We start from the raw sequence: 26,768 nt of genomic DNA, 5'->3' as shown, positions 1-26,768 counted from the left end.
TTCTGTTGAAGCTGAAATAATAAAGGATAATAAAATGACACAGAAACAATTATCTCTCAGCACACAAGTTTGCAAGATTTATTGGGAACCCAATCAGAATGCAAAATAAACGTGCAGCACGGAGATCTCAGCAAAGCTTACTGAGTGCCCAATTGGTATGACAGTGCAGAGACATTTTATAGATACAAGCCCTAGAGGATGAGCATCACAAAATATGTAACACAGATCAGACTATGTCCTGCTGGACCATTCAGTGAAGGCTAATCCTGGTGTGATACCTTCTAAGGACCGAAATACGTCTACGATCTGGTGTTGGTGCCCACGTGTCATCGGCAAAAGCAGATTTGGGGTATTTCCATAGAGGTGAAATATGTGTTTCTGGTATACGTGGGCATGGCACGGGCGTGACCGGTCAGGTCACGTTGACACAGATAGGAAATGTGCTGTTTCTGCAATAGCTAGCTGGAAGCTGGCACGCGTATTACTCGGAAAGCCTTGCGTTGCTTTGCACGTTGCAGCTGGCTGACACAGAAAATGGAACGTGTGACCATTTTGTGCATTCTTGCTGGTGTCAATTTTAAGTAGATTAAAGAAAGCTACAGGCCTTAAAGCAAAAGGCTTTTGGTATCATAAAATATCAGCTACATCAGTTTTAGTTAGGATGTAGTTTACATAGGCAGAGCGTTTTTTCATTTGCCAATAACTTGACGAATCCTCGTAAAATTTTTTAAAGTAGTTTGCAACTCACTTTAGCTGCTGTTTTTTTACCGGGTGATCTGTCAAGCAGGGGCTTAGAAAAAAGGGGGGGTCCCAAAACGCTTTTTCCCCATGTTAATTTCCATAGGAAATTTCGGCATGGCTACAGCCCTGACCTGCTTAACAGAAACAGAATGACACCAGATTTGGCTGGAAAATGGATGTTGATTCAGGGAAGTGCCTTTTTGTGATTTCTTTAAATCCGTACAGTAGTTGCAGAGTTATTTAAAGAAATACCTTGGGACACGGAGGACCCGCAACCCCTCCAAATCTCATACCGTGATCTGATTGGCTACCAACACTTCAAACCAGGAAGTGTTGGAAGCCGTCTTGTGACTCTGTTTGTATCAAGTCACAGAAAAAACATTAAAAAAAAGAAAAGGTGGGTTGGGTAGAAACACCCTGACCCCACTGGGTCTTTTGGGGGGGAGGGGCTCCCACTAGGACCTCGCATGGCCAAAAAAGCATTAAAAGAAAATAATTTCAGCATGATCCATGGACCCTGCTGAATGTTTTGTTGTTAAACCAAGCGTGGTCTCCTGTGTTGGCCCCAGGTGGGCCATGTCCTGAGGGCATTTCTAAAAATAATAGAGTGAGGGGCACACAGGTCCCCCCCATGAAGCTGAATATTGCCCCAGGGGCCATCACCTTCCCGGGGCTTCTTTAAAAATGAAAATGGGGGAGGCTAGCACAGCAGGGCTCGAAAAATCCGAAAAATTGTACTAGTCCTGCAGGTCTAGTACCTTGGAAAATCCCCTCGACCTAACTAACCTACTTGACATCCGTCTCTGAAAACAGAGCAAAAGTGACAAGATAACAAGATTTAAAGGCTTCTTTATTGCTCATCTCCTTTGTGAGCAATAAAAATGCCTTTAAATCTTGTTATCTTGTCACTTTTGCTCCGTTTTCAAAGACAGAGGACAAAAGTTAGTTTGTCCTCCTACTCGCCAGAAAGGGCGAGTAGTATCTCAAAATTGCTCATCCTAATCAATTCTCCCTCGCAAATGCGAGCGGGCGAGTGGATTTGTCGAGCCCTGTACAGTCTCCCCCACTGCCCAGGAACAACAACCTCCCCGGTGCTTATTTAATTATAATTGGGGGTGCTCTTTGACTCCCCACCTGCCCCGGTGTCCGTCACCTCCCTGGGGCTTTCTCTTTACAGAAAGCATGGGTCGCGCGGACCCCCCTCCCTCTACCCTGGGGGCTGCCACCTTCTCAGGGCTTTAATTTTAAATAATGCGGTAGGCCACACAGAACCCCTGTGGCCCCGGGGAATGCCATCTCCCTGGGCCTTTTGTCAATTTGGAAGGGGGGGCCTGTGCGGTCTTCCCAGACACCCTGGGACCACCTCTCCAGGGCTCTATTCAATTTAATTCAAATATTTATTAAGATTTGGAACTCAAATGAGGTCCACATAAAATGCATACAAGTTAATACAAGAAAATGTAAATATAGCAGCCCTCATTCCTCAAACAGTAAACGGAATAAAATGGCAAGATGTATCCTGAAAGAACTAAAGAGAACAGGGGGCAATAAATATCAACAATTTAAAATACAAGATAAAAATGTAGAATTCATCCTCAGCAGCCTATTTGATTTTAGCAGCAAACAGAATTTATAAAACATATCCTATCCTAACCAGAAAGCAATACAGTAGCAGCAATACTTGTGTGAACGCAGTCCAGTATCTCACTTTATCACAGATTTTAAGCTAGCAGCGTAACGGAAGGTGGAAAAAGAACACAGTATCTCCCTCTTGTGCGAACAACCGCAGAAAACAGGATTAAAATATACACATAAACTCCTTAAAATAATTAAAACGTTTTAAACACACTGCTTAATTTTTTGGACAAAATAGAAAATTGCGTGCTGAAGTTACATTTTTGATGCCTTTTTTTAAGAACATTGGTCGTAGCCAATGGCGACGGCTCGAGTTCAACGCGGGACATGCAAACAAAACATGATCCAAGGTCTGAACACTCAGATTGCAAAGGTTACATATTTTTCCATTACTCAGATTTGGGGACCAGTGTGCAGTTAGATCGTTTAGAGATAGAAGATTCATGCGACATAGTGTGAGAAGTCTTCGGGGTCCATGCTGTAAATTCCAATATACATTTTTTTGGGGAGTTTTTAGTGTGTTTGTCCTTACAATTAACTCAAGTCTCTTTTTGGAATTACAGAATCCAATGTCTCTATTAAAACTAATCTTACCACTAAAGGTTTTTAAGAAAGATTTGGAATTCTAAAGGAAGAAGAGTACTCACTAAATCTTCTTGTATAGAGAAGGTTTTTTGTGCAAATAAAAAATCATGATAAAACGAATAATTAGTTGCCGAACACCAAAAACTTCTTGACACATGATCCCTCTTAATGAGTCTCGCTCTGAATTTTTCAACTGGTATCCACAACGTAAAACCCTAGCTAAACCTTGAATGTAGGAGCTTATTAAGCCAAATTCCAGCCTAATAGCAGCCGATGGAACTAAAGTATTAAAATTACATAATTTGCGTAATATCTGACCTTCAATTCTGTCCAAAAAATTCCAATCTTTGATGGGGATGGATTCAATGGCATAAAGCAGCGTTGATGGAATTTTTACTTTAAAAACCATTAATACATGTAAGAAATGCCTTCTACCCATAGCATTATAAAAAATACGCAAACCATTGGCGTGTGATACTGCTTTAGCTGTACTGTGTTCAATATGGAGTTTGTTCTTTGTGCTACCCGCTATTAATTTCCCTAAATAAGGATATGAATCTACAACCTCCAATTTTTCATAACCTATATGCCAATTGAAATTACATCATTTTCTATTTTTCTTACTTTTCATTACTAAAATTTTACTTTTTGAAACATTTATTTTCAAAAAGTGATCAACTGTATAGTTCTGCAAGGAAATCAACTTTCTGTTCAACCCAATAGGGGTTAGGTCCATTAATACAATATCATCTGCATAAATAAAGTAGGCATACAATTGACCGGTTACATATCTTTGGGGCGTCTCCCTCGGCACAATTAAAACAATCAGGTAGATCAGGGCTCTAATTTTAATTGATGTGTCGGGGCCACCCAGACCCCCCTGCAACCCTAGGGACTGCCACCTCTTTTTTGTTAAATGTATTGCGGGGGTCACATGGCCCCTCCGCAGCCCTGGGGAAAATATGAAGAACCTGCAGCCAATAATGGCCCTGGGCACCCCCAGGGCAGACTCCTGCTATTTCCCGGCGTGCCCACCCCTGGGACATAGCTGTCAAGTCAACGCCGTCTCCTCGTCCTGTTTCAACATCCTGCGCATGCTACGTAAGATCTTCCAGTGGATCCCCACCGAAACCAGAAAGACGGTCACCCAGGCACTCGTCACCAGCCGTCTGGACTACGGCAACGCCCTCTATGCCGGAACCACCGCCAAGCTCCAGAAGAGACTCCAGCGTATGCAGAACGCCTCGGCGAGACTCATCCTCGACGTCCCCAGACGAAGCCACATCTCCAGACACCTGAGAGACCTGCACTGGCTCCCAATAAACAAAAGAATCACCTTCCGGCTCTTCACCCACGCACACAAAGCCCTACTCAACCAAGGCCCAGGATACCTCAACAGCCGCCTCAACTTCTACGCTCCCAAACGCCACCTCCGATCGTTATGTGGTATATAAATAATTAATACCGGTACTATTTTTGACTATATTAACAATAATAGATAGCTCAATAAATAAGAGTCAGGATCCGAGAAATCAGAGTCGAATGGGATTTATTCAGGCAAAAGGGAAGGGACTGGAACGGGACAGCCTGAAATAAAATAGGAAGGAAGGAAGGCAGCTGCAGCGCTTCATCACAATTCAACATACATATATATAGTGAGACATTTTCATTACATTACATACAGTAGGCGTAACTAGTGACAAGCGTAAGATAAGAACACATGGGCGGAAAAATAAGGCGTGCACAGGGCGTGCACGTAGACATGTGATGAGAACGTCACAAAAGTGTCATGAATGGGGCGTAAACATGGAGGGGGCTACCTGAGCAGCTGAGACCTTTAACCTAGTGGTGCGCGCAAACGGGCTATGACGTGTTACCAGGGAGAACTGGGGGCCATGACTTCTGCGCTAGAAGGGGAGACTAAAGTCTGCGGTGTCAGGACGACATGTACCTATAGCATATCTGGTATCTGGTGTTTGGCGTACATGTTGATAGAATCTAAAAGTTATCAGGGCAAAGGCTACTTGACACTAAGGCTGGTGCATGCATTTATTCTACATGTATTGCGTGTACTATGAATCTTCTATGAATACTAATACAGTAACTCTCTTGCATGGAGACAGAAAGACTAGACCATAGCTGAAACTGTTGATGCAGTTCAGTAGCTGAGGAATGCAGAGAAGGAGGGCTGAACTGATAACTAGAAGCATAACATATTCTTGGCAGACAGGCAGGCAGAGCCAGGCCAGGCACCGCGCTGCTTGGCAGGAAGCAAGTGAAGGGTCAGGGATGCAGGTGGGGGCTGTATCGCTCCTCGGAGTGGGTTCAGGAGACTGGAGCTTGAATCTGATGTCCGGGCCCTTTTGAGGCCTAGAAACGGAGACAATGCTGTGAATTAACGTGCACACCGTGAAACGTGGCAACATAGGCCTAATACTCGTTGCTTTCACGAGAACTGGATACTAGCATACTAGAGTTGGACACAACCATAATTGCATCTTTAATCGATCATAGGGGGATACATGCATATCGATCATGCACATATAACATAGGATGGGGAACACGTAGGCACATATAACAAGGCAAAATATAATTTTCCTCATTCCCTCCTTGTGCCCTACGTTTCCATCAGGAAACATCAATATTCATGATACCATCTATCTGTTCATATAGCATCATTTGCTCGTCTCGAATTGTCTTGGAACGGGATTTAGGACTAGGAATACAAGAGGTAGCACACATGCCGCAAATCGCAGGGCCACATTGTAAACAGAGGCAGCAACTGAATATGATCATTACTGCTATACCTATGAATGACAATACTTTCCATCCCCAGGCAGATATGATACTCCAGAGCCAACCGGACCATGTCCAGGTGCCTGGATTCTGGTGTAATTGATGGGCAATTTTATGAAGTCTGGTTATAGCTGAATAAACAGACGGCGCGTTATTAGGAATGAAAATGCAGCAACTAGATCCGATCACTCTACAAGCTCCTCCCCTATCGGCCAGTATGACGTCAAGGACGAGACGATTTTGGAGCACAACAAAACGCATAGCAGATTGTTCTTCAGTTAAATTACCTAGAGCGGAAGTAGTCTCATTCACTACTGCTTCAAGGGTTCTAGTTAGCCTACGTATTAGCTTACTATTCTGGACAGGACCTATAAAGAAAAAGAAACCTTTGTTGAAGTCTTGATACTGTTCTAGAGCAGTTTCAGTTTGATCGACAATTGGGGACTCGGTCTCCCTTCTATGTCTAACGTGTACTAGATGTGTGTTTCTGTGATAATCGGACGGGGCTAGGAAAACTGGTGGCAGTAGGAAGGCAACGTAACATGTTCCATCCCAATCGAGGGGCAGACGAACATATGCGGTCTGACCACAAACAAAATAAGAATGACGTGAGGCTTTGAAAATAGATTTCCCACTGTCACTATACTCGACCACAGTAGTACAATCACTATGACCTACATGTGTGGAACCATTCTTTCTGACACATAATTCGCCTTTAACTGGTAGTACTGAAATAGCAGGCAAATCTGGAGTAGTCTCGGACTGAACATTCAAAACCATGAAATTCGAGGAATAATTACCTAAATCATATACTTCATTTTCTAGATCTAACCCTGTTCTATGGGAGAGACCTTGCTTGTCTGGAAAACATGTTCGATTCAGAAGGGACATATCAGTTGGGGATGACGTTAACGTGGACCATGCTCCACACGAACCATTATGTGAAAACAGATAAGGAAAAAGTGGCAGAACTCCCTTCGGTGTCTGGAAAGGGGGGAGTCGACCACACACCCAACAATTAGTGGCATTGCTGGTCTGGTGTGAATAGTGCAGCATTCGGATAAAAGTATTATTACGCATAGCAAGACGATAGGATAACTCGTGAGGAGGTAGGTCACTAAATGTGTGCTCTACTGTAGCATTAGAAAACATATGTACATGTGAAATAGGAAAACATAAATGCAAAGCATAACTTATGCATGTAACCATAAGACTCAAAAACAATAGAAAGAACAGAGTAACTATACATCGGCTGCAAAGATTCTTTCGATAGCGTATTCTCTTAGAGTTTTGACTAACTCTCTCACTGTGTGGGTCTGTCTTATACATGTCAGGAACCTGTCTAACCGTTTCACCCGAGAGGGACTTAGACAATTAAACTGGCTGACTTACTAGACCGTAATTTCTGTTTATACTCCTGCTGCGGAGTTTTCTCTAACAGGGGAAGTTTAGATTCAATGTCTGGGCAGTCCTTGAGAACGGGGCAGTCCTTGAGTAAAGTCTTTGCTTTGAGTCCATGGAACTTTTTCACATGGCTGGCGTGTAGCCACCCTTTTCTGTTTTCGACTTTCACTGCCGTCCGGGTGGTGAGAAGAACAAGGCGGGGCTCCTTCCAACGGGGCTCCAGCGGACTTGAACGATCAAAGTTCCTTATAAGAACCAGGTCACCTGGAACGACCTCGTGCGGTTTCACTTCGGTGTTGTCTGGGAATGCAGCGGCAACCTGTGAACGACAAGATTGTAGTGCAGACATCAAGGAGGCAAGGTAATCTGTCAGCATATTACTGTCAACATCGGTAATTGTACGGGGTCTAGGTGTACCCCACATATTTGGGGGACGACCAAACACTATCTCATACGGTGATAGACCTGAACGGGAGTGAGCGGCCATTCTCATATAAAAAAGGGCGACTGGCAGTGCTACCATCCAATCTACACCTTTCTCTGCACAAACTTTAGCAATGCGGATTTTCAGGGTCTGGTTATGTCTCTCTACGAGACCGGCTGCTTCAGGATGTCGTACACAATGGAACTTCCACTGGTACCCTAACAGAAGGGATACTTGTTTCATGAGCTCGGATGAGAATGGCTGGCCGTTATCTGAATACACATCCCTAGGTAATCCATAGCGGGGAAAATACTCACGAACCAACTGCCTGGCAGTGGTCGCAGCTGTGTAATCTGGAACTGGATATGCTTCTGTCCACCTGGACAAAGCACATACAACTACGAGGACATACTTGAAACCTCGACATCGCTCCATCTGAATATAATCCATCTGGAGGACTTCAAAAGGGTGGTCAGGAGGATGGAATCCACCTTGTTCCACCAGGACACTTTTACCTGGATTGAACTGACAACATATCATGCAGGTACGTACTTTCTGCTTGGCTGCTGCTCGTAAATGCTTGTTAAACCAAATGTTCTGGATACTGTCTAACATGGCTTTTTCTCCTAAATGTGCTGGACTATGTGCGGTGTTAATAATGACTTGAACCATAGAGTCGGGGAGAAACCATGTGGCTTTTCCCTTCGTCAACCATCCTTGATCTGTCTGGACCCCTCCTTGTTCAGACCAATTCTTGATTTCATCGGGAGTGGCATGTAACTGTATATCTATGACATCTTGTGTAGGGTCCTTAACTGTCATACAAGTAGTCTGATCTGGAATGTCTGTCTGTGTTGTGTTAACTGAAATGTCTGGAGTCTGAGCTGTGAGCTTGGCCGTTCGATCTGCTAGATCATTACCTTGGGAAATGATATCAGTGACTTTCGTATGTGCCTTGCACTTCATGATAGCGATAGCTGTCGGTAAATGTATTGCATCTAACAGAGCTTGAATGAGGAGACCATGCTGAATCTTGGTTCCATGAGAAGTCATAAAACCTCTTTCTTGCCAGAGCACTCCAAAGTCGTGTACGACTCCGAATGCATAACGTGAATCTGTGTATATGTTTACTTTCAGGTTCTTGGCACGTATGCAGGCTTGGGTCAGAGCGACAAGCTCTGCTGCTTGAGCAGACAGGGTGTCAATACGATGTGTTTCTATAACTTCGGTTTCAGTAGTCACTGCATACGCGGCTACTAGTTCTCCTGTACTTGTTCTCATACATGAACCATCCACATAAAGTGTCAGGTCGGGATCGGGTAATGCAATGTCTGTCAAGTCTTGTCTTGGCTTTGTCATGGTGTTAACAACTTCCACACAGTCATGTGTGGCAGGATTCGAGGTAACTGACGGTAACAGTGTAGCTGGATTTAAAACGTTGCAGCGTCTGATTTCTATGTGTGGCTGAAACAGTGTCAGTTCATAACCTGTTAAACGTGCAATTGTCAAGTGCTGAGTCTGGGTTCTGTTTAAAAGAACCTCTACGGAGTGTGGAACTTGTACTGTCAGGGAATGTCCTAACACTATGGAATCACTTTGTCTGATAGCTAGAGCTGTGGCTGCAACTGACTTGAGGCACGCAGGCAGAGCCTGGGCTACTGGATCTAATGTGCTAGAAAAATAAGCACAGGGCTTGTATTGTCCTGCTTGATCTTGTGTGAGAACAGATAATGCAGTACCATCACGTTCAGTAACAAAAAGTGTAAAAGGCTTACTGTAGTTCGGTGTTGCTAGAACAGGTGCATTACATAAAGCTTTCTTTAACTCATTGAAAACAAGTGTATGTTCCTGGGTCCAAGGGAGGACAGTCGATACGGCTGCCTCCTGTGTCGTTAACTGTATCAGTGGCTTGGCTAGAAATGCGTACTGGGGAATCCATTGTCTGCAGTAAGAAGTGAGGCCGATAAAAGCTCGTACCTCCTTCTGTGTCTTGGGCTGTGGAAGACGTGCTATTAACTGGATACGGTCAGGTGTCAACTGCCTACCCCTCTTGGACAGTAAGTGTCCTAAGTATACCACTTGCTGGACACAGAATTGTAATTTGGAAGGGGACACCTTGTGCCCCATCTCGGCCAGAAAGTACAGGACTGTAAGTGACGCACGTTCGCAGTCACGTTCAGAACGGGCTGTGATCAATAGATCATCTACATACTGGAGCAGGGCAGTGTCAGTTGGCATGTGAATATTGTCTAGTTGTCTTTTCAATGCTTGACTGTAAATACTAGGACTTTCTGTGAAACCTTGAGGAGCTCGTGTGAATTTATAGCTTCTTCCATTTAAACAGAATCCGAAAAGGAACTGGCTGTCTGGATGAATGGGGACACTAAAGAATGCGTTCTTGAGATCGATAACTGTAAAGAATGTGGCTTCAGAATCAATGGCTGTCAATAAGGAAGAAATATCTGGGACTACTGGGTACTGGGGTATGATACATTTATTAAGTTCTCGAAGGTCAATCACTAATCGATAAACTGGAGGTGCATTTGGATCAGTACGTTTCAGAATCGGAATGATAGGAGAGTTACATACATTGGAGTCAGTTTCTACAACCACTCCTTGAACAATAAGTTCGTCAATAATTTTGGATAAGGCTGCTACAGCCTCAGGTGGCAATTTGTACTGTCTGATTCGTGGTAATACAACACCTTGCTTCAGAGTGACACGATGGGGTGTGATGTGCATACAACCTACATCAGTTGGACCTTGCGCCCATAAATGCTGTGGTACATTCAATAATCTTGGATCAAAATCACGTAATACATAATGACCTTTAAAATCACGCAGGAACAAACGTACCCATTCTGGGGAGCAGCATATTACTGCTCCTAATTCTTTCAAAGTTTTAATGCCTAACAAATTTTCTGGACAAGCTTTCGTGAGTAACAAGTCCGTAGTTCGGGACAATGGACCAACTTCTAGAGTAACTGGTTTCGATATTTCATTAACAATAGGCTTTCCTGAAAATCCAAGGGAAACATTTCTAGAGCCTGAGAGCGGAGCCCCTGGAACCTCGTCATGACTGATGGTAGTCCTACTTGCCCCTGTATCAATCAGAAACTTTCTGTCTTTCCCTAATACTTGGCTATGTACATAGGGACCCTCGGAATCTACAGGAATCTCGATGAGAGGCAAGCCTACTTCCCTCTCTAGGCTGTTTCATGAATATGGCTGATAATCTGGATACTCTGACTGTGCATACTGGTACATCTGCTGTGTAACGTGTTGTGTTGTAGCTATAGGCTGCGGTACTGTGACTGTCTGTTGTGCATTCTGTGGTGGCTGGGAAGTCTGTGAAACTTGTTCTTGTCTAGGCGGACGTGGTCTTTCTTTCGTTTTACCAGTAGCTATGTTGTGTTTCAGAACTGCACATTCGTTTATATAATGACCTGGCTGTTTACAGTAATTGCATGTCCCTTTAACGGGAGCTGCAGGATGACTGGCTTGATTCGGACCCCTCTTCTGACTATCTTGCGGAACAGACTGTGCAACTAGTACTTTCATTTTCGTGTCTTTCATACGTCTCCTTTCGTGTTCCTGCTCTTCCCTGATTCTGTTCTGGTGATACTGGAGCATCTGGAGCATCTGTGACGGAGTATTAGCTTGCCAGGTACTTTCGACTTTCAGGACTCGATTTTTAACTTGTGGACTTGAATTCTCGACTAGTTTGGTAACAAAAAGATGAGGGTACGATTCACTACTTGTTTTCAGACCACTATTAATAATGAAACATTTCTCAAATCTAGAATAAAATCACTAGTATCTTCGTATTGTTTCTGTTTACAGGCTGAGATGGCATCCCAATCTTCCTTTTTCGTGGCTAGTAATCTTGGCAAAACTTGTATTAATAACTCGGGCAATGCTTTAGCTTTATCCCCAAGACCGGTACCTGGTACTCGTGTATTATCTTCAGTTTTTAATGCTGTCCAATCTATCTTTTTCTCTCCCACCTCCCATTCTTTTTCTTTGAGTTTTTCATATATGCCCGCAGGCAGCAGGACCTTTAACATTTTAATGATATCAGGATACGTGTATTCTCCCATACGGAGCATGTCCTTTAATTCACGGTGAAACCCTGCTGGATCTTTATCATGACAGGGAATTAACTTTTTCATTTCCAAGAGTTCTATTTTCGTGATAGGGGTGTAAATAAATACTCGTTCTAGACCACCCCCCTCTTTCTTGACTGGATGTACTTCTCGTAACGGATTCTGTCTGTCTATGTAGAATGATTTTCCTTCTGGGGGTGAGACGTGAACAAAATGTGGATTCAGAAACGTTCGGTATTTGTGGCGCTGTTCTAATACAACACTAATTAAATCGATACCTAGACCTTTCCATTTGTACTGGAGTAACTCGTTCAACACATCATGTAGAGGACCTGGATCAGAATGCTGTTCCTCATACAGTGTAATGAGGTGTTGGATCATATACGTACCCACCAGACGTTGCTCGGCTGGGGGCAGTTTCAGAAACGTTTGTGCCACTATTTCGTCTGGAAAAGTGGTAGAATCACTAGTCCATCGTACTGCTGATCGGGCTAGTTCTTGTTCATGCATGGTACTAAGCTCGCTATAACCTATTCGTGATTTCAGAATTTGATCGGTGACCTGGAATACTTGCTCAAGAGAACACTGTTCTGGTACTGGAGGAGGAAAAGCTTTCTTGTAATCTAGGCGTGAATGTCGGTCGGAAAGTCTAGTTCTACCTACATACGCTATTCTGTCGGGATTCTCGCTGTCTACCTCTTCAGTAGAAGAGTCATACTCTTTCTCGGTTGCTCTTTTTGCTTCTCGTTTCTCGTGTAAGCTTATGATTTCCCTACGAATTTTCTTGTACATACTCTCTATACAACCTTGTGTCTTGTGTTTTCCATCGGCTATATTGTCACTCCACCTAGTCAGGACTTTCATTTCTTCTTGATCTTTATCTGGACAATCTTGCTCTCTTATTAAACAATTAATCAAAAACTTTAAAATCATGAGCTGAGTCTCGACTTTTCTTTGAACCATGGCTTCGTGAATACTTCCTGGATTCTCTCCTGTACGGATAAAACGATATATTCTGTCTAGATGTTCTCCCATATCGGGCAGGGTGACCAAATAACTGGCAACCCGTCTTAAACGCAATGAATATATGACCATGTGATCTTCGCCTGGAACTGGATCATAACGACAGTCAGTAAGAAGTCGCGTGATATCTACGTATGTAGACACTTTTGGCGTACGCTGTAACGCTAGGTCATGTAGCGTCAAACGTCTTGGTTGAGGCGGGGTGCGAGGATAACCTCCCCCCGCGGCACCTAAACTAGAATCGTCGGTGAATACTGTACGGGCTGGTAGAGTGACTGGCAAAACGGGTACATGTACCGTGGGCTGATCCGGGGGTGCCGGAACATGAACTTGGCCCCCGGGAACAGTGGTTGGCGGGACAGGAATTACATTATTAATGGGAGCAGGCGGAATAGGATTTGCATAGGCTGGGACTGTGTCGTCCAAATAGGACGAAAGAAAAATGTCAGCTGCGGTCGGTTTATGACGTAGCTTAATCGGAACCAATGGCGGCGGTAAATTACAGGGTGCTTCCGGGATTGCTTTTGGCAAGCCCTCGGCAAGAAGAGGATACATACCTTTAATAAGGGCATTTCTCTGTCTGTCTGACTGTTCTGCTCTAACTCGTTCACCTTCTTCGATTAATTCCCTTTCTTGGGCTTTTTCTGCGGATTCCCTACTTAATTCTGTTCTTCTGAATTCTTTTTCGGTTCTTTTATGAGATTCTTTGCGCCATAACTCGATGGCATCTTTCTGGGACTGTCTGGCTTTCTTTTTCCATAATGCTTCTTCTACTCGCATGATGCACTCGGCATCCCATGTACCTGATACGGGCCATCTATATTTCTCTTCTAGTTCCTTAGTATAGTCCGCCTATAAGTCGAGATATAATATGGCATCTAAGCCATGCTTGTGATACATGAAATGTCCAGGACTGTCCCTAGGGGGGACAGGAATTGCTTCTTCGAGTAACCCTTTTCTGGTCTTTAACTGACGTAATTTCGAGAACAGAGGCATTTCGGAAAAACACAATACACAATAATCACAGTAATAAAATAGCAAACAAACCACTCATACCACGACATAAAAATACATTAATAACAGTTGGAACAGAATACTACCTGATATATATACACATGAATTTCTCGAGAAACGAACTCACTAGAATTACTGGATGCACTGCTAAAACAGTACAGAACATACCGGTCCCATAAAGAGACACGTCATACCGTACCCACTTAGGTGAATACTTCGGACTGGATCTGCGTACCCAAACCCAACGGACCAGGAACAAACTAATGATCCTGTCTAGATACTTCCCCCGCAACGGTACTCACCGGGAAGCAGAAACTGGAAGGCCTCGGACTGGACTGGACTGCTACGACGTCGGACTTCGAACTTCGGACTTCGGAAACAGGTGGGCCTCTGGATACCTCGGACCTTGCACTCTCGGCTTGGGCTCTGGTCGGGACGAACCGCATTCCACACCGCTTCGTCTGGATGTCGGACCGCAGTCTCCGTCTCCTCCGTGGGCCTGAGGGAGACTTGAAGCAGAAATATCTGCACGTGCACGGTATCGTTCCGTCACGGCTGCAGAGGGTCAGGGGGCCTGCGTGGCATCGCCAGCGCGTGAGGAAGGGGCTCGTCCCTATTCGGGCGCCATTATGTGGTATATAAATAATTAATACCGGTACTATTTTTGACTATATTAACAATAATAGATAGCTCAATAAATAAGAGTCAGGATCCGAGAAATCAGAGTCGAACGGGATTTATTCAGGCAAAAGGGAAGGGACTGGAACGGGACAGCCTGAAATAAAATAGGAAGGAAGGAAGGCAGCTGCAGCGCTTCATCACAATTCAACATACATATATATAGTGAGACATTTTCATTACATTACATACAGTAGGCGTAACTAGTGACAAGCGTAAGATAAGAACACATGGGCGGAAAAAGAAGGCGTGCACAGGGCGTGCACGTAGACATGTGATGAGAACGTCACAAAAGTGTCATGAATGGGGCGTAAACATGGAGGGGGCTACCTGAGCAGCTGAGACCTTTAACCTAGTGGTGCGCGCAAACGGGCTATGACGTGTTACCAGGGAGAACTGGGGGCCATGACTTCTGCGCTAGAAGGGGAGACTAAAGTCTGCGGTGTCAGGACGACATGTACCTATAGCATATCTGGTATCTGGTGTTTGGAGTATATGTTGATAGAATCTAAAAGTTATCAGGGCAAAGGCTACTTGACACTAAGGCTGGTGCATGCATTTATTCTACATGTATTGCGTGTACTATGAATCTTCTATGAATACTAATACAGTAACTCTCTTGCATGGAGACAGAAAGACTAGACCATAGCTGAAACTGTTGATGCAGTTCAGTAGCTGAGGAATGCAGAGAAGGAGGGCTGAACTGATAACTAGAAGCATAACATATTCTTGGCAGACAGGCAGGCAGAGCCAGGCCGGGCACCGCGCAGCTTGGCAGGAAGTAAGTGAAGGGTCAGGGATGCAGGTGGGGGCTGTATCGCTCCTCGGAGTGGGTTCAGGAGACTGGAGCTTGAATCTGATGTCCGGGCCCTTTTGAGGCCTAGAAACGGAGACAATGCTGTGAATTAACGTGCACACCGTGAAACGTGGCAACATAGGCCTAATACTCGTTGCTTTCACGAGAACTGGATACTAGCATACTAGAGTTGGACACAACCATAATTGCATCTTTAATCGATCATAGGGGGATACATGCATATCGATCATGCACATATAACATAGGATGGGGAACACGTAGGCACATATAACAAGGCAAAATATAATTTTCCTCAGATCGACCAACCACGCCCTCGCCGCCGTCCCCCGCATCCGAAGAGCGACAACAGGAGGAAGGTCCTTCTCCTACCTGGCCGCCAAGACCTGGAACTCCCTTCCGACCCACCTCCGCCTGACCCAGGACCACCTCTCCTTTAGGAAGAAGCTCAAGACCTTGCTGTTCGAGCAGTAGCAGCACCCCACCCCCCCTAGCGCCTTGAGACCCTCTGGGTGAGTGGTGCGCTCTATAAATGTCCTTGATTGATTGATTCAGCTGTTTGTTGTGGCTTGGCGGGAGCTATACCGCTCCGGCCAACCCACAGCAAACTGTGTTCCACTTCTAGCAAGCGAGAACAGAAAAAAATGCTCTTGCTTGCTGAAAGCGGGGCATTATGGGGCAAGATTCTAGAGTTTAGTGAATATTATTGTATTAGCTATCAGGTGAGCCGGAGAGCCTCTCCCCCTGAGGAGAGCTTTGATATTTTATACTATACTATTCACTGCACTCTAAAATTTCGTCCCATAATGCTTTGCAGGGCCTTGTATTTTCCCTGGGCTTGGGGTGGTCCTAGGAGGATGGGACCACCACCAAATCATGTCAGCATCGTGTGCTGTTTGTGTTCAAGGATTCTGCTTGGTCCTCTCCCTAGGTTAGGAAGGACCCCAAAATCATCACTTCTCGCACTGCTTGCTGTATCTTCATTTTCACTTTTGTGAGTTGATTATATGCATTTTAGCATGTGATAATGTTACTTGTCATTTTCCCAAGGGTATGTGAGGATTCTGTTTTCTTAATTGTGGTGAGACGGAATGGAGTTGCGGAGCAGAATTCACGGAGTTTTTGATCAATTCCACAGAATTCGGTGTAGTGGTACTCCGCCAACTACGCCCACTCTTATCAGGGTGTTCATATTTTGTGTGTGTGTTTTTGGACCTGTGCAAACCTTTGTATGTGTATTTCTGTGTAGGTACACCCTTTTCTGCCGTAGAAGATAGAAAGCCTCCTTTAATTAGGTATACCCCAAGCCTGCCTTACAAATTAAAAAACATATTAAATGACATTACCACACCCGCAATTTTCTATGTATTCACAATCACATTTATCCCAAACACGGATTGTTATTCCTCCATTCCTACTTTCAAACTAGAGGCGTAGCTTCCATTTGTGCAGCAGGTGCAGTGGCACCAGGGCCCGCTGAACTCCTAATTATTGCTGTATTTCACAGTTTAACATGGGTCAAAGAGGGAATTTCTTTCTTGGAGTAGAGCCCCTGACACACTGGCTACAGCTGTAACCTAGCCTTGCTGGAGAACAAATTTTATTTGCGAGAGGGATGCTGTATGAAAGAGTGAAGGCTCGTTGGATATTGTTCTATTCGTGAAATACATCTGCTTTAGAGTTGGGAATGATTATCAGCCCGTCAGTGGCGGGAAGTTCCATCGGGGAGCATGGCAGTGCTTTACAGGACTGAATGTGAACACAGCTAAGTACGGGAAGCTGCCCAGCGCATTACCTTTGCTTGTGTTCTAGGCCTTGTCATAAAGTTTGGCCAACTTAATTAGATATGGTGATGTGGTTGTGATACACTGGGTTGCTCGGTTGAAGGCGTGAGACGAAACGCATTGGCATCCTGTGTTGGGTTTTGCTGCATTATAGAATTAATAAAACAGTAGTGAGCGCTTGGACAATGGTTTGTCGTCTTTGTGGCACACGGAGTGAGAGTACGGCTGATCGTCCTTTGGATAAAGTCATTTTGAGGTGGTTTATGGCAGGGCCATTGTTATAAATCATTATGCGTGGTTAAGGCATATGCATGGTAAAGACTTGCGTGGTTAAGGCATATGCATGGTAAAGACTTGTGTGGTCAAGGCATATGCATGGTAAAGACTTGTGTGGTAAAGGTGTTACGTGGTAAAGACTTGCGTGGTAAAGGCATTTGTTGGAATGTGTGACATTATAATTAGTCTAATCCTGCACTATCTCTTGACTTGAAACTAAACCCTGAGCCTTGATAAACTGGACACAGACAGCCCAAAAAAAGTGTAAAAGTACGTGTAGTGGGAAGGTCATGCCACATTGTCATCACATGCCATTTTCCCAGTTGTGCCCGGATAAATGGTGCTATGAACCGTATAGCGCTACTCGCCACCACGATTAGAGGGTGATCCATTTCTCTTCCTACCCTGGAAGGAGAGTTACTCCGCATTTTGTTGAAGTGAAACTCTAAGTGTCAGAAAGTGTCACATTGGAGTCTGTGAATGCTTACTTACTCACAAGTCAGCAGTCTTTCACAAACTGACAAGGTGAAGCATGCGTGCACTGCATTTAATAGTGTGTGATTCTACACATGCAAAACATGTACACCTGGTGGCGATCATCTGACTAGTTTTGTTTTCAAACATTGTTGAAAGAGCTGCTTAGTCCTAAAAGCTCCAACTCTTTGAGCATAAATAAGATAAGCTGTAAACAACTCATCTGGGGACACAGACAAGCCCACTGACACCAAGATAGAGACAGTAATGATGATTATTCACAGGCCCTGGAAACCCCCCTAGTCCTGCTCATCATACAGACCCATCTCCCTCCTAAACATTCTTGCTAAACTATTCACAGGCATTCTGGCACACATCTTAGACCATTCATAATGGCCTTATGACTGCAAGCCACAGCAGTGGTGAGATAATACTGTGCCATTAATAAAATGGATGCTTTCCAACACTGAGAAGACACTAGACACAATGTCCGCCAAGGGCCCGATTTCTATTTAGGCGGATGGTTATATAAATGTGGTAGGTGTCCCGTCCACCCTATTAAAAGTGCATTATATCATGTGGCAATTGTAATAAAGCAGACGGGATCTGTCATGTTTGAAGCAATAACCTGTCCGATAAACTAAGAATCAGGCCCCATGTCTGCAGCAAGTGTTGTAGAAGGAGCAGGAGCCAGCATTATAGGAAGAGGGCCTAGAAGCAGATATAGTGCCAGAGGCACCAAAGCACCTACCTCTTTACTTCCTCTGTTTATAGCTCATAGGCCCCTTCCTGTGCACCTCCTCAGTTAGTACCTCCCAGGTGAGCTTCTGAAATGAAGCTTGTGAGCTCCGTACTGCCACCCATGGCGTCTTTGCTATCAGGCCATTATCTGCATCTGCTGTGTGCATGCTAAAAGTGTGTCTCCTGCCTCAGCTAACAATGAACCCTGAAGAGTGAGTACACAGACCGAGGGGAGTAGGGCGCTGAAGGACATGGAATGAGGTATACCTGTATAAAAGAAAGATGGGAATGGAGGAATGTGACTTCACCTGTGAACAATCGACATCCCCTTTCGCTCTACCAAAGCCCTGTTGAGTTTCAAAGTAGCATCATGGCCTTCAGACAGACCAGAATAAGTAAAATATCTTGTAAATGTTGAAAAACAAAAGCAATTATTTATATGCACACATCTGTTGGATGCTTGATATTTCAGTTAAAAATTGGTTGTGATGGATTCTCTATAAGGAATAAATGACTGATATTGTTGAATAATAAATTACATGATTTAATGTTTGTTTGCCATATCTGTGTGCGCAATATAAAGACGGGTCTTTGCAATCAGCCCCTAATTCTGTTTTATAGAAAACCCTGGAAGGAGCTGCTGATTGAAATACAACAGGATCTTAACTTTACCTACTTTAGGAAGAACTAAAGACTTACTTTTTAAGTTGTCTTTCAGGGCAGAATCAGTCAATAGTTCAAGGGAGATGGATATATGTTATGCTGATAGAAAATCCACCTCAACTCAGGATAATGCTCCAGTCTTCCAGGTTAGAATGATCTAGAAATGCTTGAGCCAGGAGGGCTGTAAAATGTGTTGAAGGTGACTTAGGGCCTTATTACGAGTGTGGCGGTCTTCCAATGGGACTACCACAGCGGAGGTACCAGGCAGACTGCCAAGCCCATCGAGAGCCCGCCGCCGGATTATGACCTAATCCAGGGTGGGTGGGCGGTGCAGCAGCGGTCTCGCGGTGGCTGTATTAGGCTCATTTGAGCGTCTAAACAGCATACCACCACCTTAAGAGTGCCTGCAGCACGTTCCCGCACCATGTCATGCATGCCAAACTGTGCAGGAACAAGGGTGCAATTCCATGGGGTGGCACAACATGTGCCCCACGCATGCAACCCCAGGAGCAGAATTGGCCGGGTCCCTGTTAGTGCCCCCTTACCTGCATGTCCTTTATCCTTTTCATGGTGGGGCGGTGGATATGCAGACTGTAATATGCTCTGCGATGTCGGCATCGGCACTGCCAACATATTCAGGGTGTTTGCAGACTGCCTCCACAGCGGGATCCTTGATCCTGGCGGGGTGGCGGTCTCATGGCGGTCCTACAACCACACTCATAATACGGCGGTCAGACCGCCAGGATGGTAGCAGATGGACCGCCACCGTGTGTACAGCGATCATGAGGGCCGTCACACTCGTAGTAAGGCCCTTAATGAGCTGCAAGGTAAAGGCGGGAGTTGGCATTTGAGCTGATCCAGTTTGAACATGAAAGCATCGTGGAAGAAGGTGTCTGGAGTTACCTTTGTCATATATACTTCCTAAAGAGTTACCTTTGTCATGTATACTTCCTGTAGAGTTACCTTTGTTATACGCTTCCTAAAGAGTTACCTTTGTTATACACTTCCTGAAGAATTACCTTTGTTGTACACTTCCTGAAGAGTTACCTTGGTTAAATACTTCCTGAAGAGTTACCTTGGTTAAATACTTCCTGAAGAGTTACCTTTGTTATACACTTCATGAAGAGCTACCTTTGGTAGATACTTTCTGAAACTGAATTAACGGCAGCACTTCCTGATTCCTCTCTTTTTCCACTATCTGTTCTGTTTAAATGAAATCTTGTCCATGTGTATCTACCTAAAACTCTACCTGTAGCACGAGTGCTCTGTGGCGGCCCTTTCTTTAGTAAGTTACTCAGTGAATAATGGTAAATTACTGCCTTTTCAGAAGTAAATAAGATGTGACATGTTCAACCGCAGTTTAATGAAATATCTATGTATGGAAAAATGTTCCTTACTAAATTTCAAATATGGTAGAGAAGAGATGTCTTCTACAGCTGGTTAAATATTGTGTATTCACATTCTATTACATTTGCATTTAGTAATATTGCATTTCTTTACATCCAACAGAAAATAAGCCTTAAATGCACGGATTGATTATGAATAATGAAGATAACACATCAAACCTGCAAAAATTATCAAAAATAAGATGATCCAAAAACTTCAGTGCAATCAGAGGCAGAGGACAGATCCTGGAAGACGCAGTCAAAGGCAATTCAGTGAGTGTACGAGTCTAAGATCTGCACCTCGACACCCCAAGACGAAGAAATGACCTAAAAAAAATTAAGGTAGCAAAACAGACAAACCACCTGCTGTATAACCAAGCGTCTAACACCAGCTTTGATCATGAGGCCGGTATGAGAGTTGGAGGAAGGTCTCGTGTCTATTTGGGATCCATAGCTTGGAACAAACTCCCTCTTAAAAAAAGGTTGAAAACTTGGCTTTTTTCCATGTTTGAAACAAACTCATTTACTTTCTTTTCTGACCTGTGCTTGGCCCCAGGACACTCTTTGGAGTAGCTGTACACATTACTAGTCGCTTCATCATCCTGATGTGGCTAGAACAGTGCTTCGCTATCTAAACTGGCAACAGACCACCATTCAGTGCTCTAGGTGTATTGCAAACTCTCTCTAGTCAAACCACAGGCACCAGGGAAAAGCACAACAAAGTGGAGCCAAACAACTGAAGGGAAAAGGAACGAGTGGTTCTGCTCTCTGAAGCACAGAGTATTGTCCCAATTTGCACCTACCGGAAGGAAGATTAAGCATTACCCGCAAGCATGCGAAGCCATTATCCAATCTAAAAATGCATTCAACAACAAGGAAGCCTTACTTATATTATGAATGTGGCAGGTATTTAGTGAGTCTTGTATTTTATTGTTAAATCGGAAATCAAGTGTCCAAAATATCACACACATACAGGGAATGTGAAAATAACGCAAGTGGTTTATTAACTATGCTGACCCTTCAGGAAACACGGTCAGGAGACAAATCGTGCAATTGCATTGAATATGTCAAGAACTTTAGCCAATTAGAAACCCTAAAAGAGCATCAGCGAATACAAACAGGGGAAAAATCATACCATTGCACTGAATGTGTTCAGAGCTTCAGTCAAATTGCAAACCTCCACAGACATCAGAGAATACACACAGGGGAAAAACCATACCATTGCAGTGAATGTGTGAAGAGTTTCAGTACGTTAGCAGAACTCCAAACACATCAGCGAACACACACAGCGGAAAAACCATACCATTGCAAGGAATGTGTAAAGAGCTTCAGTAAATTGTCAAACCTCCGCAGACATCAGAGAATGCACACAGGGGAAAAACCATACCATTGCAGTGAATGTGTGAAGAGTTTCAGTACGTTAGCAGAACTCCAAACACATCAGCGAACACACACAGGGGAAAAACCATACCATTGCAGGGAATGTGTAAAGAGCTTCAGTCAATTGTCAAACCTCCGCAAACATCAGCGAACACACACAGGGGAAAAACCATACCATTGCAGTGAATGTGTGAAGAGCTTCAGTCGAAATACAGACCTCCACAGACATCAGAGAATACACACAGGGGAAAAACCATACCATTGCACTGAATGTGTGAAGAGCTTCAGTCGGTTAACAGACCTCCGAAGACATCAGCAAACACACACGGGGGAAAAACCATACCATTGCAATGAATGTGTGAAGAGCTTCAGTCAGTTATCACACCTCCAAACACATCAGAGAATACACGCAGGGGAAAAACCATACCATTGCAGTGAATGTGTGCAGAGCTTCAGTCGGTTAGCACATCTCCAAACACATCAGCGAACACACACAGGGGAAAAACCATACCATTGCAGTGAATGTGTAAAGAGCTTCAGTCAGTTAACAAGCCTCCGGAGACATCAGCAAACACACACAGGGGAAAAACTATACAATTGCAGTGAATGTGGAAGTAGTTTTACTTACTCTTCAGCATTAAGAAATCATCAGCGAGCTCACAAAGGGGAAACAAATCGTTTAAATGCCATGAATGCTTGAAACAGTGAAACAATGAAGGTTTTGGATCCTACATCTACCCAGCCCGGATCTCAACAACAGGGAAAACAGAAAAGGTTGGCTTGACAGGGAAAATTAACAAAGAAATTCTACAGACACGCAGTCCATATGTACCACGTGACCACTGGATTTGTATTCCAAACACATTTATTTTCTTTTTTTACTAAGATTCTTAAAGTTTAAAAAAAAACACAAGCACAAACAAAATGACCATCAAAACAGTGGGTTCATGTACACAGTATCTACAAAAATACAATTTTACAAATGTACAGTACTTACAACAATCGAGTCAAACGAGGCAAATAATAACACACCAAGACAATAAAACATGAAGTGATTCAATTAAATTGCAGTTATATGCAGTGCAATAATAAATGCATGAAACAGAGAGGAGAACCAGTCCTTAGAACTATGAAACCAAGGGACAGGTGGGATTGAGATGGAAATGGGTGCCTGCCTGTCTTTATAGAGGGTTGCACTGCTAGGGTCCAGAATAGTGAAATTAGTTATATCCTAGCGGCACCCTTTGAAATTGCCACAGGGTGGGAGTGTTGACGCGTTTCGAACCTAGATGTTGTAGGTTCTCTTCAGGACAGGGACTGGGGACGGTAAATCTGTAAAGACATACGGAGTAGGTGTCAGATATGTATATCATAGTACTATGAAGGTCTACTCTGGCTCCAAAAAAAGGTGGGAAATAATTACCTGCACAAGACCACAAACGTTGCCGTAGTGTGGGTAAATCTCAAAAAGCAGTCAATTCTGAAAAAACATACAAAGAAATACTCAGCACGGTCAATAACCCGTTGTGTATGGGATATTAGCGCAACAATAGAGTAGCGTGAAGCCTTAGAGAATGTGAATCATACCTGTAATTCACACAGTGATGGACTGAAAACGTGATGCCCGCCACGCGGTGCACACTCAGGGTTGATGATCAGCTCTCATTTTGCAGCACAGGTGAAATTGGCTGAGTGAGTGACCACAAAAGAAAAATGAAAAATTCCAAGGTCAGTACGACTGCCGGTTGTGAAGGCCGAGTCAAGCCAACCAGTCACAGGCAAGGAGCAAGGAAAAACGTTCCTACCTGAAATCCAAAGTGACGATAATAAGGGTGCCTTGGCACAGAACCCAATTCAAGCCGGCAGGCGGTGTCGATTTCACCGGAGCCCGCTACAAAAGGAATGGGAACGTTTACGTATTAGTCTCATGGTCTAATGGCCGGAAAAGCTGACAGCATAGGAGAATACTAACAATTTGCGCGAGACACTTACTCGTGTGGAAGGAGTCAATCAGTCCTTTCCAAGCGAAGTTCAGTCTGTGGATAAGGCGCGGCGCCTTATAGAAGTATTTAAAACAACCGGGTCATGAGGCTGGTGGGAGTGGCCAGCGGGGGCCCCTATGGAATGCTGGACGATGTAGATTGAATGTACCGCGCTCGCAGCGAAACTCGAACACACAGAAGTCGCGGTCTGGGAACCTCCAGCATTTTTCATAAAGGTCAAAATTACTCGTAATTGACACAACAAATCGCATATAAAGAAATACAATCTGATTGTGTAGTCTCACATTCTCAACAATTACAATGCTGCATGTATATACGAGAACACATCGTAAGCATATTTACAACCCAAATTTTTAGCATGGAAATGGCACAAATTCACAAGCTGTAGAGACAACTCTATAATCCCATACCCAGTTATATAATCGTGTAGAAGACTCACTATACAAAAACAGACACAGGTTTAAAAATTGATGAGGTAAAGAAAGAAAAAATTAATGAAAAAAATAAATGAAAAAAATGAAAAAAATGCAGCACAGCCAAACTCAACAGCATAGATCGAGAGGAATTCACAAACTGGCAGTTTCGGACATTTCATTCAGACCAGAGTTGGATGTATCGAATTTCAATATGAGGTACACCTCTTTCTGGGAAAGGCGATGATCAGGGTCACCGATGCCACCCCTGATAACGGCTAGAACAGTCCATCTTATGTCATGGCAGGAGTGTTTTGTTGCAGGAAATGAGAGACCAGAGGTGCTGTCATATTTTTGTTGTTGATCCTTGACCGATGTTGAATAATTCTTTGGCGGACCTCCTGCGTGGTTTTGCCGATGTACAGCTTCTTGCACGGACATTGTATGGCATACACAGTGTACTTGGTCTTACAGTTCGTGTGTTCATTGTGACGCCAAAACTTGTTACCATCCGTGAACAATGAGCCTTCTATTGTGAGATCGCAGACGGAACATGTCCTGCATTTGCGGTGCCCTTTGACTGGATTGGTTCCAAAAATCGTACTTAGAGAGTCCCTTTTTGGAGGTGGTCTGGTAGATGTAATCATTTCACCAATACTCCTGTTCTTTTTAAGAGCAAAAAGGGGGGCACCTATGTCTGGAAGAATTTCCTGCACCAAATGCCAGCTTTTTTTGATGATATTTTGGAGTTGGTTGGTGTGAGGGCCAAAGGTGGATATACATACCATCCTCTCAGTCGCTAGTCTTGGTCTCTTCTCAAGAAGATGTTCCCTGGGTGTCCATCTCGCTCTCTTCATAGAGTGCTCCGATATATTGATGACGTGTGGTGTGTGTGGAACGGAACGTCGAGACAACTGGAAGAATTCCATGTATGGCTGAACGATAGAAGCCCGGACATAAAATTCAGCTTGAGCTATCATGAAAGATCCCTTCCATTCCTGGATGTCGAAATATCAGTCAGAGATGATGTGCTGTCATGTTCATTATATCAGAAAAAAACTGACAAGAATAATGCACTGCATTATAAGAGCTACCACCCGCGGAGTTTAAGGGATAACCTCCCTTATGGACAGTACCTCCGGGTAAGACGGAATTGTTCAACTATCCAGCAGTTTGAGTTGCATGGACAAGGACTGACCTCCAAGCTACAAGAAAGAGGTTACCCTCATAAACTTTTGAAGCACTCTATGAAGAGAGCGAGATGGACACCCAGGGAACATCTTCTTGAGAAGAGACCAAGACTAGCGACTGAGAGGATGGTATGTGTATCCACCTTTGGCCCTCACACCAACCAACTCCAAAATATCATCAAAAAAAGCTGGCATTTGGTGCAGGAAATTCTTCCAGACATAGGTGCCCCCCTTTTTGCTCTTAAAAAGAACAGGAGTATTGGTGAAATGATTACATCTACCAGACCACCTCCAAAAAGGGACTCTCAAAGTACGATTTTTGGAACCAATCCAGTCAAAGGGCACCGCAAATGCGGGACATGTTCCGTCTGCGATCTCACAATAGAAGGATCATTGTTCACGGATGGTAACAAGCTTTGGCGTCACAATGAACACACGAACTGTAAGACCAAGTACACTGTGTATGCCATACAATGTCCGTGCAAGAAGCTGTACATCGGCAAAACCACGCAGGAGGTCCGCCAAAGAATTATTCAACATCGGTCAAGGATCAACAACAAAAATATGACAGCACCTCTGGTCTCTCATTTCCTGCAACAAAAACACTCCTGCCATGACATAAGATGGACTGTTCTAGCCGTTATCAGGGGTGGCATTGGTGACCCTGATCATCGCCTTTCCCAGAAAGAGGCGTACCTCATATTGAAATTCGATACATCCAACTCTGGTCTGAATGAAATGTCCGAAACTGCCAGTTTGTGAATTCCTCTCGATCTATGCTGTTGAGTTTGGCTGTGCTGCATTTTTTTCATTTTTTTCATTTATTTTTTTCATTAATTTTTTCTTTCTTTACCTCATCAATTTTTAAACCTGTGTCTGTTTTTGTATAGTGAGTCTTCTACACGATTATATAACTGGGTATGGGATTATAGAGTTGTCTCTACAGCTTGTGAATTTGTGCCATTTCCATGCTAAAAATTTGGGTTGTAAATATGCTTACGATGTGTTCTCGTATATACATGCAGCATTGTAATTGTTGAGAATGTGAGACTACACAATCAGATTGTATTTCTTTATATGCGATTTGTTGTGTCAATTACGAGTAATTTTGACCTTTATGAAAAATGCTGGAGGTTCCCAGACCGCGACTTCTGTGTGTTCGAGTTTCGCTGCGAGCGCGGTACATTCAATCTACATCGTCCAGCATTCCATAGGGGCCCCCGCTGGCCACTCCCACCA

At 43.9% G+C, this 26,768-nt stretch overlaps 1 protein-coding gene across 1 annotated transcript in view; it reads left to right on the top strand.

Annotated features, from left to right (window-relative positions):
* Window positions 1–21,421: 21,421 nt before the first annotated feature.
* The window catches only part of LOC144806414 (uncharacterized), a 114,529-nt gene continuing 109,182 nt past the window's right edge, over window positions 21,422–26,768 (top strand). Inside the window, exon 1 of the mRNA XM_078672775.1 lies at window positions 21,422–22,597. Within this exon, the coding sequence (XP_078528901.1) occupies window positions 21,553–22,597 (1,045 nt within the window). The 5' untranslated portion in view covers window positions 21,422–21,552. The remainder of the gene's footprint in view (window positions 22,598–26,768) is intronic.

This window comes from Lissotriton helveticus (assembly GCF_964261635.1).
Source record: "Lissotriton helveticus chromosome 1_1 unlocalized genomic scaffold, aLisHel1.1 SUPER_1_unloc_7, whole genome shotgun sequence".
Lineage (NCBI taxonomy): Eukaryota > Metazoa > Chordata > Amphibia > Caudata > Salamandridae > Lissotriton > Lissotriton helveticus.
This window is presented reverse-complemented; position numbering and strand designations above follow the sequence as displayed.